Source organism: Protopterus annectens, chromosome 9.part0 (assembly GCF_019279795.1).
Source record: "Protopterus annectens isolate FY-2018-M chromosome 9.part0, PAN1.0, whole genome shotgun sequence".
NCBI lineage: Eukaryota > Metazoa > Chordata > Ceratodontiformes > Protopteridae > Protopterus > Protopterus annectens.
Genome location: NC_056743.1, coordinates 170,990,619 through 171,007,932, shown reverse-complemented (window position 1 = coordinate 171,007,932; position 17,314 = coordinate 170,990,619). Strand labels below are relative to the sequence as shown.

The 17,314-nt window shown below is 40.7% G+C and overlaps 1 protein-coding gene across 1 annotated transcript in view; it reads right to left on the bottom strand.

Annotated features, from left to right (window-relative positions):
• PIK3C2A (phosphatidylinositol-4-phosphate 3-kinase catalytic subunit type 2 alpha) overlaps positions 1-17,314 on the bottom strand; it is a gene marked incomplete in the record, with an annotated part of 1,553,204 nt that overhangs the window by 654,089 nt on the left and 881,801 nt on the right. The window contains 1 exon segment of the mRNA XM_044082088.1: positions 6,521-6,709. Within this exon segment, the coding sequence (XP_043938023.1) occupies positions 6,521-6,709 (189 nt within the window).

Below are 17,314 nucleotides of genomic sequence, written 5' to 3'. Positions count from 1 at the left end.
TTAAGCAAACATGGGAATGGAGAAATGAGATTTTACCATTAGGAATGACTGCTAGTATGGCAAAAGGGGCTGGAATTTACTGGAGGAAATTAGCAAAGGAATCAAGGTTTTGGGAGAAGATAACTATCAGGAAAGGTAAGAGTGGGATGATGCAAAGCAGAAATTTGGGCTGCAGGTTAGAGACTGCCTTCCCTTTCTAGGGACTGATACAGAGAATGCAGAGACAAAGTGATGAGGGAGTGTCTAGTGGTAGACTAGCTCTAGCAGAGATTTCAGTTTACTCGAACAGTAGCTAATGTTAAAAATGGACAATTAGTAGGGCATACAATATTACTTGGTAGCTATAGAATCAGAGGTGGCTAGATGAGATTGGGAAGGCAGAATGGAAAAGCACTATGCAAAGGAACAATGGAAAAACACCTTTACAGTTCCCAAGTATGCCAAAAATCAAGAACGTTTAGAATTTTTGCATGGGAGTGCTTGTTTTGGTATTTTTACAGCCCAAGGACATTTTAGAGAATTTTTCCTCGGGTAGATTGCAAACAGTGGAAATGTGATGGGAAAGATGCAGCCGGAAAGTTTTTTTTTTTTTTTTTTTGAAATGTAACAAGTTGGCAGATTTCAAAAATTCCCTACAGAGCACTCTGTTGGAAGTATTGGGTAAGCAAGTGGTTTAACTAAGGAAATTAATCTTTGGAGCTGGGATATAGGATCTGAACTGTTCTGACATAGTAATGCCTTACTAAGTTTAATTCTATTGGCTGCCACAAAAATCTAAACAGAATGTAAATGAAGAACTGAATATTGTAAAGGAGCCAAGAGGGCTGGGGTAGGGTCTTTAGAAAATGAAGCAAACAACATAGAAATAAGGGAAATCTGTGACAGCAATACATGCAGAATCATGTTCAGGAGGAGGAGTGAAATTTAAGGCAGGAATTGAGGAATTTTTGTTCCGTTGGAGTGAATGAAATATGTTAAAAAGAAAAACATGTATACAGCACAATAATTAAAGTGTTTTAATTGCTACTTTTCTACTACTTAATATGTACTTATGCCACTTTTAAAAATGTCATGTTTGAAGTTAAAAAAACAGCTTTGTTTGAATTCAGTATGGTGTCATTTTATAGTAGTACAACAGAAATGCAGTCTCTTTAAAGAAGGGCAGAAGGTGCTAGAAATGTTTAGATTTTTTTTGGGGGGGGCGAGGATTACATCATGGCAGTAGAATGAAACAGACTAAATATAACAGCTGTACAGTGCCTATGCATTAAAATGGCTAGCAAAAACATAGCATGAATGCATATGCTAGTCTATTATGACATGATTAGTGAGCATGTTTTAATAATCCTGCACTGATCAGGTTTGCATTTCAGTTGCAAAATATGAGACCTGCATAACTGCAGCTTGTGCTGTGACCTTTTCAAACCACTGCTTCTGTATCAAGACAGTGCGTAAAAAGGAGAACTTCAAAATGGCATGTTCAAACTAACTGATTGGGGAAGCTACTGTGTAAAAAATGAAGTGGAAAAAAAAACCAATGTTCTTTTAAAATGTTGCAGACATCTCAGAAACTAAACACTATTTTTAATCAATGACAAAATTTCCAAAAACTATCAGTTCAACATCTGTAAGTTTCTGAAAGTGCTGGATGTTTCTTTGTGTATACAAGGCAGGGCAAATGTCCTTCCATTTTATTGATGTATGTATATACATGAAGGCATCTCCTGCCAAGGACAGCCCAACATCTGGCCAGTACACCAAAGCCTTTAGTACTTACAGGTGATGTACGTCACATGTACACTCCTCGCGCAAGCCATAGGACATAAAAGGTGATGTACAGATGCACACATTCAGAATTTATTTGCCATCAGTCCAAATGTCATCACTGAATGTCAATTTGAACGCCTTTCTGCTGTGCTGGTTACTAAGCCATGATAAGGAGAAAACCCCATTGGGGCACTTATCTTTCTTTTTTTATTTAGTTTTGGTTGGTTTTATGTCAACCAGAAATGGAAAATGTCAATGTGGGAGGCAGATTCCCCAATAAAGACCTTCACAAACATTGCCTCTTCTCTTTGGGTGCTTCCCACAGCTATACACGGTGTTCTAGCCGCCTAGCTTTTGTCTCCAAGACCCTATGCAGCTGTCTCTCCTTACCTATTTAACTTGAAAACCAACATTTTGAGTTGTTTGCCCAAGATGCTATGGTGGAATCTTTCCATTCTGACGGTCAGCCGTCAACCATGAAAAAGGCCAAAAAACTTGGGTATGATATAGCTGCTGTCCAGCCTCTCCCAGGTGTCTCTCTCAAGGTTGGTTAAAGCCAGGAGGATAATCCAGTAGTTGCTTCTTACTCCTCTGCTGTGACCCTGTCAGAGGCCAGCATGGATACAACTTCTTACATGACTTTGGGGGTTTTATAAACGTCTGCTCCAGACACTGAAGGGGAACCTCGGTTGATTATTTCCAAGGATCCGAAGGGGATTCCACAGATCATGCGAGGTAAGAGATCCCTACTAAGTTTATTGGGAGTTCACCATGGGTATGACCCTCCCAGGGTGTTTCGTGCAGACATCCTGCAGAAAAAAAAACAGAAAACCAAGCATATTTACCCGGCAGTTAAGATTCCCCAAGAACACAGGATTTTACAGGGGTTGCTTAATGCTTCAATGGCTTTAAAGCCATCTCAAAGGGTGTCTGTGCCTTCCTGTCCCTGTTCTTTCACTCTTCTTAACAGACCTAGGGAACTGGATTCCTCTGATGAGAATCAAGGTTTGGGGCAGAGAGTCCTTAGCCTACTCTCTCAAATGCCTACTCCCTTGGATTATGGTTCAGCGAAGAGGATTCTATTAGCCCAGATTACCCTTTAGAAGAACTGGCCTTTGGGGACACTGTCTGTATGATGGATTTCTTTAACTGGGACTGCTTTCAAGTTTGATATCCAGAGAAAGTATTATGAGCTCCTACAGAGGGAGTCTCCCAAGCCTTCTGCTACTCCCCCAGTTCTGGTTGTCCTCCTGGATACCTTTTCAGCAGTTTCTGTGGCCCCAAATTCTCAGCTCCCAACTCCAAAAAAATCTGGAAGGTTTTACAAGGTGCCTAATGAATGTAAATTTCTCTATAAATTCCCTTCTGCTGACCCTTTTTGTAGTGTCTTTCTCTTCTGAAAAGCCCTCCAAAGTACTGTCCTCTACCGAGCTTCTTCCTTCAGATAAGGACAGCACGGCCATGGAGAGCCTGGGCAAAAAAGGTTTATACTGCCACTTTATCTTTTAAGGCCATTAACTACCAGACTCGTATGACCATGTATGTTTTGGCCCTTCTTTGTCATGTTTCTCAAATGATGTCTGACCTTCCTGACTCTGAAGGAAAGGCTTCTGCCCTTTTCTTGTTGGGTTTCACCTCTTAAGTTGCCTGCCACTCATTCAAATGCAGCTACAATGCAGCTAATTCTTCCTCCAGCGCTACTGCATTTGATTCTGTTATGACGCATTACTACTGGGTCTGTCTTCAGGCTTTGCCTGACAACATTAAGGCCAAACAATGGGATGCTCCTTTAGATAATAAAAATCTATTTGGTGCTACGCAACTTTCTAGGTCTCCCCAGGATAAGGGTAAATGGCCTTACAGGAGTGGAAACATGTTTTTGTTTCTCCTATTCCTAAGCTGCAGATGAATTAACACTCCAAATCTTATTTTGTTCTCAGGCAGTCTTGCCCTCCACCCAAAGGAAAAAAGGGTTGCAACAGTGTGCCTCCTGCTAAGCCTACTCAAACCCCTACTTCCCAGAAACCTACTTTTTAGGATAAGACCGGTTCCATTTGGCAGTCTGTTTCCTCTTTCCCTCAGCCAGGTTCACTTATCCCTCAGTCTTTCCTTGCCCCTTCAAAATTGGTTGAAAATCACAGACTCCTGGGTTCTGTTCTTTATCTATCAGGGATATTTAACTGTTTGGCTATCCCTTCCACCTGTTTTAGGCATCCTTCAACCTCCTCGGGAACAGCTTCTTTTACCACAGGTGCTCCATTCTCTTTTGATCAGGACATCATTCAACCTGTGCCTCCTGCCCAGGTAGGGAGTGTTTTTTATTCCAGAATGTTTCTGGTTCCCAGAAAGGAGGGCACTTGGAGACCAGTGATGGTACTTTCCCAGCTCAACACCTTTCTCAAGATTCCTTCCTTTTAGATGTTGCTTCTTCAGACTTTATTTCCCCTTCTTCTACCCCAGGCCTTTTCTGGTCTCTCTGGATCTCAAGGATGTATAACTTCATATCCCATCCATCCTCTTCTCAGGAAATTTTTTTACAGTTCTCGTTACTTCCTTGCATTTTCAGTTCTCTGCTTTGCCTTTTGGCCTCACTACTGCCCCCATAGGTATTCACCAAATGCCTCGCTGCTGTCTTTGTCTTTTGTAGGATGACAGGAGTTCAGATCTGTCCTTATCTGGACGATCTAATCATTCAAGCTTCCTCCCCCGATGTTCTGCTTCAGGATCTCCCATTTACTATTTCCCTGTTGCAAAGTCTGGGGTTCACCATAAACTTTCAAATATCATCTCTGACCCTTTCTCATATTTTCCTTGGTTGCAGTCTCCAGACCATAGCCATGCTGGCATCTCTGCCTGCCTCCAAGACCCTGTCTCTTACTTCCTTTTTCCAGTCTCTTCTTCCTCTGGCTTCAAGTCATTCTCAGGTTCATGGTTTCCACCATTCCCATGTTACCTCCACTCTGAAGAGACAATTTCCTCTACTCTGTTCCAGAGTCTCAAGTCCTCTGGCTGGGAAAGTGGATGCCCTATATTTTCCTTGGAAGGAGAGGTTTCTTTATGCTTTCCCTCCCCTCTGATACCATGAATCTTGCAAAAGATCAGGAAGGACTCCCCAAAAATCTTCCTTGTGACTTCCTATTCGCCCAAACAGCACTGGTTCCCCCTCCTCTCTCACTTGGCCAGGGGCAGTCACCAAAAGTTACCTCACTGGGTGGACCTTATCACACAGCACAAGGGATCTTTTTATCCATCCTCACTTGTCCACTCTTCAAATGATGCTGTGGGTGATCCTTTTTAAACATCACTTTTCTGAAGACATTATTCTGGTCCTACAGCAAGCCAGGAAGCCCACTACCAGGAAATTGTATTTGTCCAAAAAGAAAAGATTTTCTGTCTGGTGCCTCTCTCACCATCAAGATCCCCTATCTGTGGGGTTCCTCTGGTTCTCTCTTATTAGTGTGATCTGCTCCATGCCCGGTTGGCATATTCTTCAGTTAAACTTCACCTGTCAGCAACTTCTGCTGGTCTGCCCTTGACTCCTCCTCTGCCTTCTAGATTGGAGGTCAAGCAAATTCTTAATGGATTCCTTCATATCAGGCCTCCCAGGAAGCCTATTCCATGTTCTTGAGACCTCAGTTTTGTTAATGAAAACTTGACTTGGGCTCCCTTTCAGTCTAGCGCTTCAGCTTCCTTACAAAACTAATTGGAAAACTGCACTTTTGGCTCTCACTTCATCCAAGTCTGAACTTTAGGCTCTCATGGCTGTTCCTCCTTTTTTGGTTTTCCACAAAGACAAGGTATCTTTGCTTACTAACCCTTCTTTTATGCCTACGGTGGTCAAGGAGTTGCCCCTTAAGTCTATTCACTTGTCTTCCTTTTTTCCTTCTTTGCAGTCTACCAGTGAGAAGGTTCTTCACACCCTGCATTTGCATAGACAGCTCAAATATTATTTGGATAAAACTGAAGTTACTCGCAAATCTGAGCAGCTTTTTGTTTCCTTTCATCCCAGGTCTTTAGAAATCCAGGAAGAGATGGTTTGCTTAGAAATGGCTAAACCTAAAGCCATTTCTTCTGGAAGGACATAGTTGTATAAAATCTTATAACAGTAGATGTCCTTCACTCCATTGTTGCAGTAATCATAACTGAAGGGACTGCCTGCCAAGGATTGCCCAACATCCGGCCAGTATACTAAAACACTTACCACTTACAAGTGCAAGGCGTAGGGCATAAAGGTGATATACAACTGTACTTTCCTTAGTTTACTAGTCTTCCTTCCCTCCTTACCTGTGTCAGGATGTGAGTTTCAATAACCACTGCATTGTACCCATCGGGATTCAAGTTGCCAGTTTGATCCTGCTTTGATTTAAGTGAATGAGTGATTGATTCGTTGGCCAAGCAAAGCTGCAACCGTGTCAAGAAAGATCCCTTGTTTTAGTGTGCAAGATGACAATGCTGTTGATTTTCGTAACAGACAGATTTTTTTTTTTTATTAAATTGTTTTTAGCTGCAGCTTGGCATGTTGTCTCACTCTTCCATCTGTACCGTGATTTACCACCTAGCCTCAGTACCAAGATAAGAACATTACACAAGGATAAAATGTCTTTCTGGTTTGATCAGTAATTTCAATTACAGTTAGTTTTGAGCTAGTTTACCTTAAAATTGTTTAGGTTCATGCAAAAATGTAATTATGTATGCCCAAGCAATAATAAAATGAAAAGGGGATTTACTTACACAGACTATCACAGCAACTTACTTGGAATCCAGCAAAGCCAATGCATTCTCTGGTGACAGGGGTTTCCACTGCTGTAGCACAGAATAGATTTCAGGCACATTAGCCCAATCCCAACTTGGAGCACTAACAAGTATGTTAGGAAGGCTTTTTTCATGGGAAAGGCAGTAGAGTCGCTTTTCCCAAAGAAATTCTTTTTCTTTGCTTGAAAGCCTATATACAAAGCACAGATTAAAAAAAAACTATAGCTGAAAGCATTCATGTTTCTGTAATATATTACTAACTACACAACAAGCACAATTTGTTTCTAATCTTTAACAAATACTGCTGTTAAATTTACAATTAGTGGATGGTCACCTAAGATGGATCCTGAGATTATGACAAAAACAATGCAAATAATTTGGATGATGGGATTTTACATATGAAACAGTGACACATACTCAAGTTTTTTTCCTCCTCTTCTCTGTGAAATCTAAATACATTATTTTTTTTATTAATAAGAGCTTCATTTCAGAGACACCTTTCTTCCTTGAAAATAAAAGTGAAAACTGAAGTGAATATACATCTCTCTCAAAAGAATCAACTTCAAAAAGGTACATTTTTTTCCCTTTATGTTTTCACTGCATTCCTTTGATTATTGAGAACAATGTATTCCTTTTCAGTTTCTTGCAGCTCTCTGACCCATATCATATTCAGGCTGTGCAAACAAAAACATTAATCGTAGGAATTACTTGAATTCATAAAGGCAACTTGTGCTGTATGCACTTTTCCACAGCAAAGGTGCAATTCATAGAGTCCACAGAGAAACTTAAGCAAATGAACTCATGAAATGTAAAGGAGAAAAAATGGAAATCCATGTATATCAATAACAAGTACTTCTCCTGCCTGTTTGTGATTCACAATCAGAATCGGACACTTTTCCAGGCCATCTGTAGACTTGTTATAGAAGGCGGAAGTGTACCTTTTTTTGACTGCTTTACAGTCTGCAAAGATGTTTTCCCTTGCTGTTAGCTATGCTACTTCCTGGTGTGAGATGTTGGTCTTGGCTGACACAAAAAATGCAAAATACAAAAGTGTGCACAACCATTTTCAATCTATTTTGCACTTTTAAAATTAGTGGCTCTCCACTTAGACAGCTAACGCTTGTTACCCCTTTCATATCCAACTGCTTAGTGCACACTGCAGTGTTTGGGGTATTAACTCATTTTTTTCCCCATCTTACCTTTAAACATCTATTGCAAGACCACCAGTTATTGGATAGACCACATTCTGCCTCTCAGTAGTCATCTTGGGATTAGTGCTTTTGTTTTCTCCTGGTGAGAGGAGCAGCACAAGGCCATTGTTTCCTGGAGACTGCTGATCACCAGAAAGCCTAAACTGCTTAAAAGGTGACAGCTTGGAATCTGTGCTTATATTCTGTTCCTGTTGAGAGAAGGAGCAGAGTGCACTGATTTCAGACTGTTTCTGGTTGGACAGTGAGTGTCTGTACTTAACGTTCCTGACTGGTCTGGTTGCTACTCAAGGCATCTATCAGGAAAAGGCTACAACAAGCCTAAAGACCCTTGCATCATCTGGGACAAAAGTGTGGATCACCAAATAGGCTGTGGCCTGCTTCTTATCTTGGGATTGCTGCTAACATTTTGCTTCTGGTGAGAGAAGAAGCAAAGAAGCACCGTACCCAGCAGGGTAAAGCTGTGGTGAGACCAGCATTAGTAGTAGCCATTCATGCGACACCCCTCTTTTCATCATTCTTGACAAGCCAATTCTTTGTTTTCAGTAAATATCGCTTGATTTGTTTCAAACTTGAAAATATCTGCCTAAATACTTCATCCTTAAATTTTCAGGGTCTACATATTAGTTTCCCCTTAAGTGTTTGGCAGTGCTCTGTACAGACTTAAGACACCTAGAGTGACATTTTTCCTGTAAAAGCACAACTGAAATTTCTCCAGTACCTAGTTGCACACAAGACAACTAGCTTGCAGTGACAAGCACTGTCCCCATAGTTGCAAACCGGATACTCCTAACACTGACTGATATTCTCACTCCAACTGTCTAATCAATAAAAAGGGCCTTTGCCATGGATATGAACTTTCCCACTGTCTCTGTTACTAGTTTGGTGAATATGGACATCCTCAGGCAATGTAAAAATTGCCTCATGTTTACTGACGACCAGTTAATTCTCAAACAAACTGATAAGGTATGTGAGAAATGCATTTACACAATGTCACTGGAGGTAAAGGTCTCACATGAAAGTACTCCAAATGTCAATAAAGTTGTCAGTAGTACACACGCTGCACCCATCACACACAATGCAAAGCAGACATATTGACCCACATAAGCTGAGGCACTTAAATGTACCCTTCTTAAATCACAAAGACCTCCTAGATGAAGTACACATAACAAATACCCTCAGCAGCCGCAAATGCACTCTTTCAAAACAACACCCACATCAAAATATAGAGCCACATGTCATGGAGCCTCTACCTCTAAGCCCATAAGGCAAGCCACCACACAGTCCAACATTCTAGTAATTGAAGACTACATTGTGAGAAACACTGATATCCCTCTCATCGGGCTGAGTAAGGAGAAAGTCATTGTCAGTTGCTTATCAGGGGCTAGGATCCATCACATTACGCATGCACTCCGGTCACTGGACCACAAGTACCAATATGAGTCAGTCATAGTCCATGTGGGAGTAAATGACCCGAGACGTACCTCCCTAGACTATACGAAGAGATACATCATGGAGCTCTGGGAATACATGTCTCAGGCTGGTATAGGCCTAGCATTGAGCAGCATTTTACCTTCTTCATGGATAATGGTACAATACAAACAAAAGATAACCAACTAGTAATTGGCTTAGTTTCTGGTGTCATTCTAAGGGGGTGCAATTTTTGTCAGCATGGAAGGAGATGGTCAACAGACCACGCTGCTTTGCCATGACTGGTCTGCATCTCTCCCCTCTAGGCTTTTGAATATTAGCTAAAACATTGTCTTCCCCCATAGTGCCTTTTTTAGGCAATGTCAAACTGCAAGTACTTCTGACATAGCAAATCAAAACCAAGAAAATCCAAAGGTATTATTGCTCAATGTTAGGAGTGTAAACAAAAAAACTCCACTCCCTAGAAACTCTCTTCACACTAGAGAATGCTGAGTTTTGTGCGGTCACTCAGACACGGTTTAAAGCCACAGAGAGCATACCAACAGTGCAAGGTTATAATGCCTTCCACACATTTAGATCAGCTACTTTACAGACAGGGACTATAGATGAAGGTGTCTCTATTACATAAAAAATAAATATACTTCAAGACCAGTGAAACAAGATAATGCACTTGAGCTGCTCCATGTTCAAATCACAATAAGCAAAATCCAATACCACTTCCTTGCAAACTATAGGTCCCCCTCTATGACCCAGGAAACCCATACAATGTATTTAAACTTACTGAAAACACTAACCCTCCAACCCAATACCATAGTCATGGGCAACATTAATTGCCCCACTATTAACTGGGAATACTATACAACACCAAATGTACAGGCACGAAGATTCCTGGATTTTATAAACACAAAGTCCCTGGACCACATATAGTCAATACACCCATCAGGAGTGCAAACAAATTGGATATGGGCCTCACTAATATGGGACAGTGTTGCACACCCTCTACTGTAATGTCTTCCCTGGTGAGGTCAGACCACAAAATGGTCTCCTTTGTAAGTAAGCATAAAACCTGGAACCCCAGCTAAACTTGGAATATTCAGAAACTACTCTAAGGCTAACCTGTTGCTAAGTGATAACCTGGCAAAAATTTCAAATCCCCATAAACCCTGAGACCACTGCTACCTATGCAGAACTGCTCACAGAAACCCTGTACAAGCATGTTAATAGCTGCACAGAGGAAGATGTACCCACCAGGAAGAAGTACAGAACAAACTCAAAATAGAAGCCACCCTGGTGAAATCACAAAATCAATAGGCTGTATAACAGAAGGAAGAAAATCATGGCAAAAATTAGAAGGTGCAGTACCCAGCGGGATAAAAGAACTCTCAAACTAAACAAAACCTCAGAGGACAAATATAGTCTACCAAAGCTAAATTTGAGGTAAGTTTGGCCTCCCAGGCCAAGGATAATCACAAAGCATTCTTTAGCTATGTCCATAACCCGAAAGGCAACACACAATTGTGTGCAGAGCTCATTGTAAATGGAGCCACCTATACTGAGCCAGAAGATATAGCAAACCTCCTGGCTGATGAATTCAGCTCCAACTTCACCCATCTCTCCCTCAGGAAATACCATCAAATACAACTCCCCCTACTATCACTAGGGAAAAGGTCCTTAAAATGCTCTCTCCAAGACCAGGAACACTGCATTAATGGGCCCAGACAATATCCCAAGATGCCTTCTAAATAGCATGAAACATGACCCATCAGGACCTCTGTAATTACTATTTAACTGTAGCCTCCAAACAAGCTTTATATCTCATGAATGGAGAATAGCAACAGTCATCCCTCTGCAAAAAGGTGGGCCATCTACAGACCCAAAAGTCTCACTAGTCTTATATGTAAAGCCATGAAAGAATAATCATGGAAATGATCAATAGAGATATAGCAAACCTCCAGACACTGAACCCAACCCAGTTTGGTTTCAAGGACAGATCATGTCTACTCAGCCTGGTGGGCAAATATGAGAAAGTAACCAAAGCAGTGGATGAGGGGAAAATGGTTTACACTGCCTACCGTGACCTAGCCAAGGCATATGACATAACACCCCACTCGGGCATTGCTGACAAACACAAGAGGTTAGGTACAAACTCGTATGTCACCCAGTAGATAGCCAACTAGCTCACAGACAGGACCCAGGTAGTTATAACTAGGGAGTCCACCTCTACAAACAGGCCAGTCACAGGTGGAGTCCCTCAGGGATCAGTCCTTGCATCGCTCTTGTTTGGCATTTACTTTTCTGAAGTCAAGGCCAATGTCAGTGGTCTCTGGCTGACTAAATTTGCAGATTATTGCAAATTAGCAGCCGTCCCACACTGACACAAATGTTCTCCAGGAGGGGCTGACACAAACCAACTGGTGTCAGAGCCATGGACTACAACTAAATGCCCAGAAATGCATAATAGTATCATTTGGGAAGTCATCCACCCCTGGTAGCTATCATATTGACAACACACCCCTTAGAGTTGACCCAGTAGTCAGGGACTTAGGGACACACACAGATAGTACAATAACAGTAAAAAATCCAGAAATTGGCAAAATACTCTCTGTTCAGTCCAAGTAAATTCCAAAAAAAAGAGTATACCACAACTGGAGTGCTGTAAAAAAAACTTTAATTCACCATAAAACAATAAAAGTAATAAAGGACACAGGTAGTTTCTTACATGATTTGTTTCAGGTGACCTGCAATGTGAATCTGAATGATGATTTTATTTTTATCACACTAGATATAGCCTCTCTTTTTACAATGATACCCAATGAATGCAGTACTGAGAATATTAGGTCTTTAACAGTTGGTAATTATATGACATCAGATAAGACTAATTTAATTTGTACGCTTTTGGATTTAGTCTTGAGTAACAATGTATTTATTTTTAATGGTAATCACTATTTACAAAAGGTTGGCATGGCAATGGGCACAGCTTGTGCCAACAGCTATGCCAACCTTGCTTTGGCCAGTTGGGAGCATAACTTTGTAATTAAAAACAATGTTTTATGGACCATACTTTCTATTTCAGGAGATTTGTGGATGATGTGTTTATTTTATGGAAAGGACCTTTAAGCCTAGGAAAAGGTTTAATAGACGATTTACACTCCACAACACCATTTTTAAAGTTTACAGACACTTGTTCAAAGCAATCCACTGATTTTCTGGATGCAGCCATCAGTAAAAGACAGTAGTTGGTGGACTCGAAACACACATTTTTAAGAAAGAATGCAAAAAGGATAATTTATTACACTACAATAGCATGCATCATCAGCATGTACCACGTAATGTAGTAAAGGGACAGGTAATAAGAACTATGAGGCTACATTACTGATGAAGGTGATTTAGATGAAGCACTAGGTGATTTAAAACTAAGTTTTGTAAAGAAAGGATACAACAGTAAAGAGGTTGATAAATGCATAATAGAACTGCAGCCAGACAGAGAAGGCTTGGGAGACCACTGGAGGGAGAGAGTGAAAGTAAGACAAAGGAATATTAAAACTAACTTGGAACCACTAAGGCTCAAAGAGAGTAAAGGGCTGTTTCAGTGTTGGCAGTATTAGAAATTAATTTAGGGGTTTGACAGTAGTGGAGTGGTGTAAAAGAATAAACATGGGCATCAAAAAGGAGCTGTAAGGGTTAAACCATATCCTGGTCAGTGTGTGGTGAAATGTGGTCAGGAATAACAGTCATGAAATAAAATCAATGGGCATAATATTAGTTATGCCGGGAAGATTGATAGTATGTGACATAAGAAAAGGAGAAAGAACAGTAAGATTGTGTGTTCTTTACTCATATGCAAATATGACTGAGAGAAAAAGTTTGAGGAGATGAAAGAAATTATGAATGCCAGTTAGGAGAGTGTAACTGCAATTTAGGGAATGAAAAATGAAAAATAACTCTGTATTAAAGTTATGAAAAGTTATTAAATGTGGCAAGTCAATATTAGGAAACAAAGAAAATGAAATGAGGGATGTTTAAAATGGAAGTAGAAATAAGACGTTTTATATTCAAAAAATGAAAGAAATAAAGGGAGGTGTAAAAACTGGATAATTTTCTGACTATGGTAATAATGAAAATGCAAAACAAAAAGTAAACACTAGACTGAATTTAGAAAGAGACTGATTGTGGTATGAGAATATGACAGAGAATATAATGGAAACTGGAAATATTGCAGGTGTACAAGAAAATGGAAATGTTTAAATATTGTCAGAAAATAAACGCAAAAATATTGAGTATGTTTAAAATTGAGGTAAAAATGAAGTAAAGGGAAAATTAATTGGAAAATTAAAAGAAAAAAAACAAGGAAAAAGTTATTTAAACAATTTTCAAGGGTTAAAAAGGAAGAAAGGGAAGGAGAGGAAAATCTGCACCAAGTTTTGGATGGGCTACGATAACGATATGAGTAAAGATGAGAGCATTTTTTGCCATGTAGTAAATGAATGGCTAATAGAGAGGATAAAAGATATATAAAACTATAGTGGTGTGATAACATTTATATAGAAGAAAGATGAGAAAAAAGATATAAAGAACTAGAGACAGTAACTGCAGGAAATAGAGATTACAAAATAGTCATGAGAATAATGCAAAAAAGAATGCAGAAGGTGTTAAGTACTAGATGATGTGTCTGGGGTAAAAGGCAGAGATTTTCAGCAATAGCTGTTTGGCTGTCTGGTTTAAACCTACAATCAACTGCATTACAAGCTGGGATAAGTACAAACTTGCAGTGTTAAAGATAGTACTGCATTTTATTTTTATATTTATTTGTTCAGTGAATACAGTGGTCTGTCTGCAATTCTGTTATTTCTTTCATTGGATATTGTGATCTGTCTCTCTCTCTGCAAGTAGTGGGGGTTACTGTTGTTCCACTTCATTCATATTCAGTGTTAACTCTAAGCCTAGAGGTTTACTCTGTGGTTATAAGTGTTAGTCATATATCTTTGAAATCATTTCAGCAATAGCTGTTTGGATGGCTGCTTTATACCTACAATCAACTGCATTATAAGCTGGGATAAGTACAGACTTGCAATGTTAAAGATAGAACTGCATTTTATTTTTTTATGTATTTGTTCAGTGAATATAGTGGTCTGTCTGCAATTCTGTTATTTCTTTCATTGAATATTGTGATCTGTTCCCCACTCTACCTCCTTGTTGGTGTCTTCTTCTTATAGTTGGTGGCTTTGCAGTTGCCCGCCCCTACTGTAAATTTGATCTGGGACGCTCCTGTCAGTCTAGTGTCATTAGCTTATTCTACCTAATACAAAGAAAACATCTGAGAAGGCCAACCAACTTAGTTTCCTAACCTTCTGCTTCTCCATTTTCCCTTTCCTTTACCAAAAAAAAAAAAAAAAAACTTTGCTAGAATCTCCCTGTGTTCTGCTTAACTAACAAAAAAACATGCTTGTTTGCTGCCTTTCCTGTAACTAGTCTAATCCAAATTCAGATTTGCTACATCCAGGACTGTCTGTAAGCTTCTGAGCTTCCCCAAGCCTGTCTGTGTTGGAGGGAAGCCTGCTAGCTTACCAGTGGGAGAGGTAACCTATCTACCACATAAGGAGTAGTTTCTGGCCCAGAAATTGTAGCTATTGGCCGTTTGGTCACTTTTTCCATCTCTCTCAACTTCCTGATTTAAAAGCCCGTATTTGCACTTGTTCCCTCCTTCCTTTAACTAGTCTAGTCCAAATACAGATTTGCAGTATCCAGGACTGTTTGCAGGCTCCTGAGCCCCCCAAGCCTTTCTGTGTTGAAGGGATGCCTTGTAGCTTTATCAGTAGGAGTGGTAAGCACTAGGTACCCTATCTACCACATAAAGGAGTGGTTCTGGCCCAGAAACTGTAGTTATTGACCGTTTGTGCAGTTTTTCCATCTTTCTTAACTTTGATTTAAAAGCCCGCATTAGCACTTGTTTCCACTCGTTCCTGTAACTAGTCCAGTCCAGATACAGATTTGCTGTATCCAGGACTGTAAGCTCCTGAGCTCCCCAAGCCTTTCTGTGTTGGAGGGAAGCCTTCTAGCTTATCAGTGGGAGTGGTAAGCACTAGGTAACCTACCACACAAGGAGTGGTTTCTGGCCTAGAAATTGTAGTTATTGGCCGTTTGGGCAATTTTACCATCTCTCTCAACTTTCTGATTTAAAAGCCGCATTTGCACTTGTTTCTTTGCTGTAACTAGTCTTCTTCAGATACAGATTCTTGGTTTTAGCACTTGAATTTGCTTACTTGTGCTCAGCACTTGTTCATAACTTGTAAGCACTAAAGCTACAAATTACTACAGCACTTAACCTTCCTCATTACCTAGAGGAAAACAGTTTTTCTACTTTCTTTACTCACTTGCTTAGAGAAAAACAGCTCTTGTACTCACTTTCCTCACTTAAGAGAAAAATAGTTTTTTATTCGGGCATGTCCAAGGGTCAAGCTCCCAGTGTTCTCTCCTATCTGATGAATCTGGGCATCTTGGGGCAATGTAGCAATTGCCTCATTTACACAGACAACCCCATCTCCTCCTACCACCCAACATTACAACCTGAGAGAGATGTACTTATCTAGCCAAACTGGAGGTAAGGCTCTCTCTATCCAAGACTGAACTTGACAGTCAAGAGGAGAAGGTAAACACTTGCACCACACTACACTCATCACATAGTCCCACTAAACCTACACCACCAAAACCCACACATAGAAACACAAAAACATTCGCGGAGGCTCTCAATAATAATCTGCTCAAGCAACAAAGAACTCCAAAGCAAAAATGCAATCAACCGCCACCCCCCCAACACAACTCAAATGACATATAGCCCACAGACACAGTGTGCCGCTCAACCACAGCCCATAAGGCAAAAGAACGTACCCAACACACTAGTCATAGGTGACTATAGTCAGACACACTGATGTCCCACTCACCAGGCTTAACAAGGAGATGTGTTCTGTCAGCTGCCTGTTGGGAGCCAGGATCTGCCACATAACCCATGCACTCAGGTCACTCCACAACAAGTACAAATATGACTCTGTCATTGTCCATGTTGGTGTGAATGACCAGAGACTTACCTCCCTGGACTACATGAAGAGAGACATGGAAGAGCTCTCCGATCTTGTAGCTCAGGCAGGTATGACCCTAGCCCCGAGTAGCATCCTGCCATCACACAGAATGATACCGCAGTACTAGGACAAAATGATTGACTTCAACAATTGGCTAAGCTTCTGGTGTCATTCTAAGGGGATCCACTATCTATCTGCCTAGGACGGCATGGTAAACAGACCATGATGCTTTGCCAGAGATGGCCTGCACCTGTCACCCCTGGGATTCCGGATACTGGCTAAGGCTCTTGCCACCCCTACAGTGCCTTTTTTTGGCAAGGTTCAAATGACAAATTCACCACCGTAACAGGAACAGGCAAGTAAAAACTGAGGGTAATGCTATTCAATGCTACAAGTGTAAATCTCAAAATGCACTCCCTCGAGTCACTCCTTAAAATGGAGACCATCGATATCTGTCCAGTGACAGAGACGTAGTTCAAGGCTCCAGAGTACATCCCTGCATTACCAGGCTATAACCCATACCACACTTTTCAGCCATCTAACCTGGACCAGAACACCAAATGCGGAGGAGTGTCCATATTTATTAAGGATAAACACACCTTCAGGCTAGCTGCTCAGCATAATGCATCCGAGGTTATGCAAGTGCAACTAACTCTGGGCAAAAATGCAATCCAAATAGTAGCTTGCTACAGATACCCCACCATGCCCCAGGATTCCCACTCCTATTTTCTTGAAATACTGGAAAATATTAGGGTTCAGCCAAACACCCTAATAATGGGTGATATCAACTACCCCACCATTAACTGGGAAAACTACTCATGTACCAACTCCTTTGCTCAATGCTTTCTGGAATTCATAAATTCCAATGTCCTGGATCAACTTATCCACACACCCACAAGGGGCAATAATATCCTAGACCAAGTCATTACCAACATGAGTGACCGGTGTTCCACACCTAAAGTCAACTCCTTGTTGGTCAGATCCAACCATAAGCTAATCACCCTAGATATCCACATCCCACCCCCCATTAAGGAAACCACGGTAAAAAATTTCTCCAAAGCCAACTTCATGCTTAAGACAGAA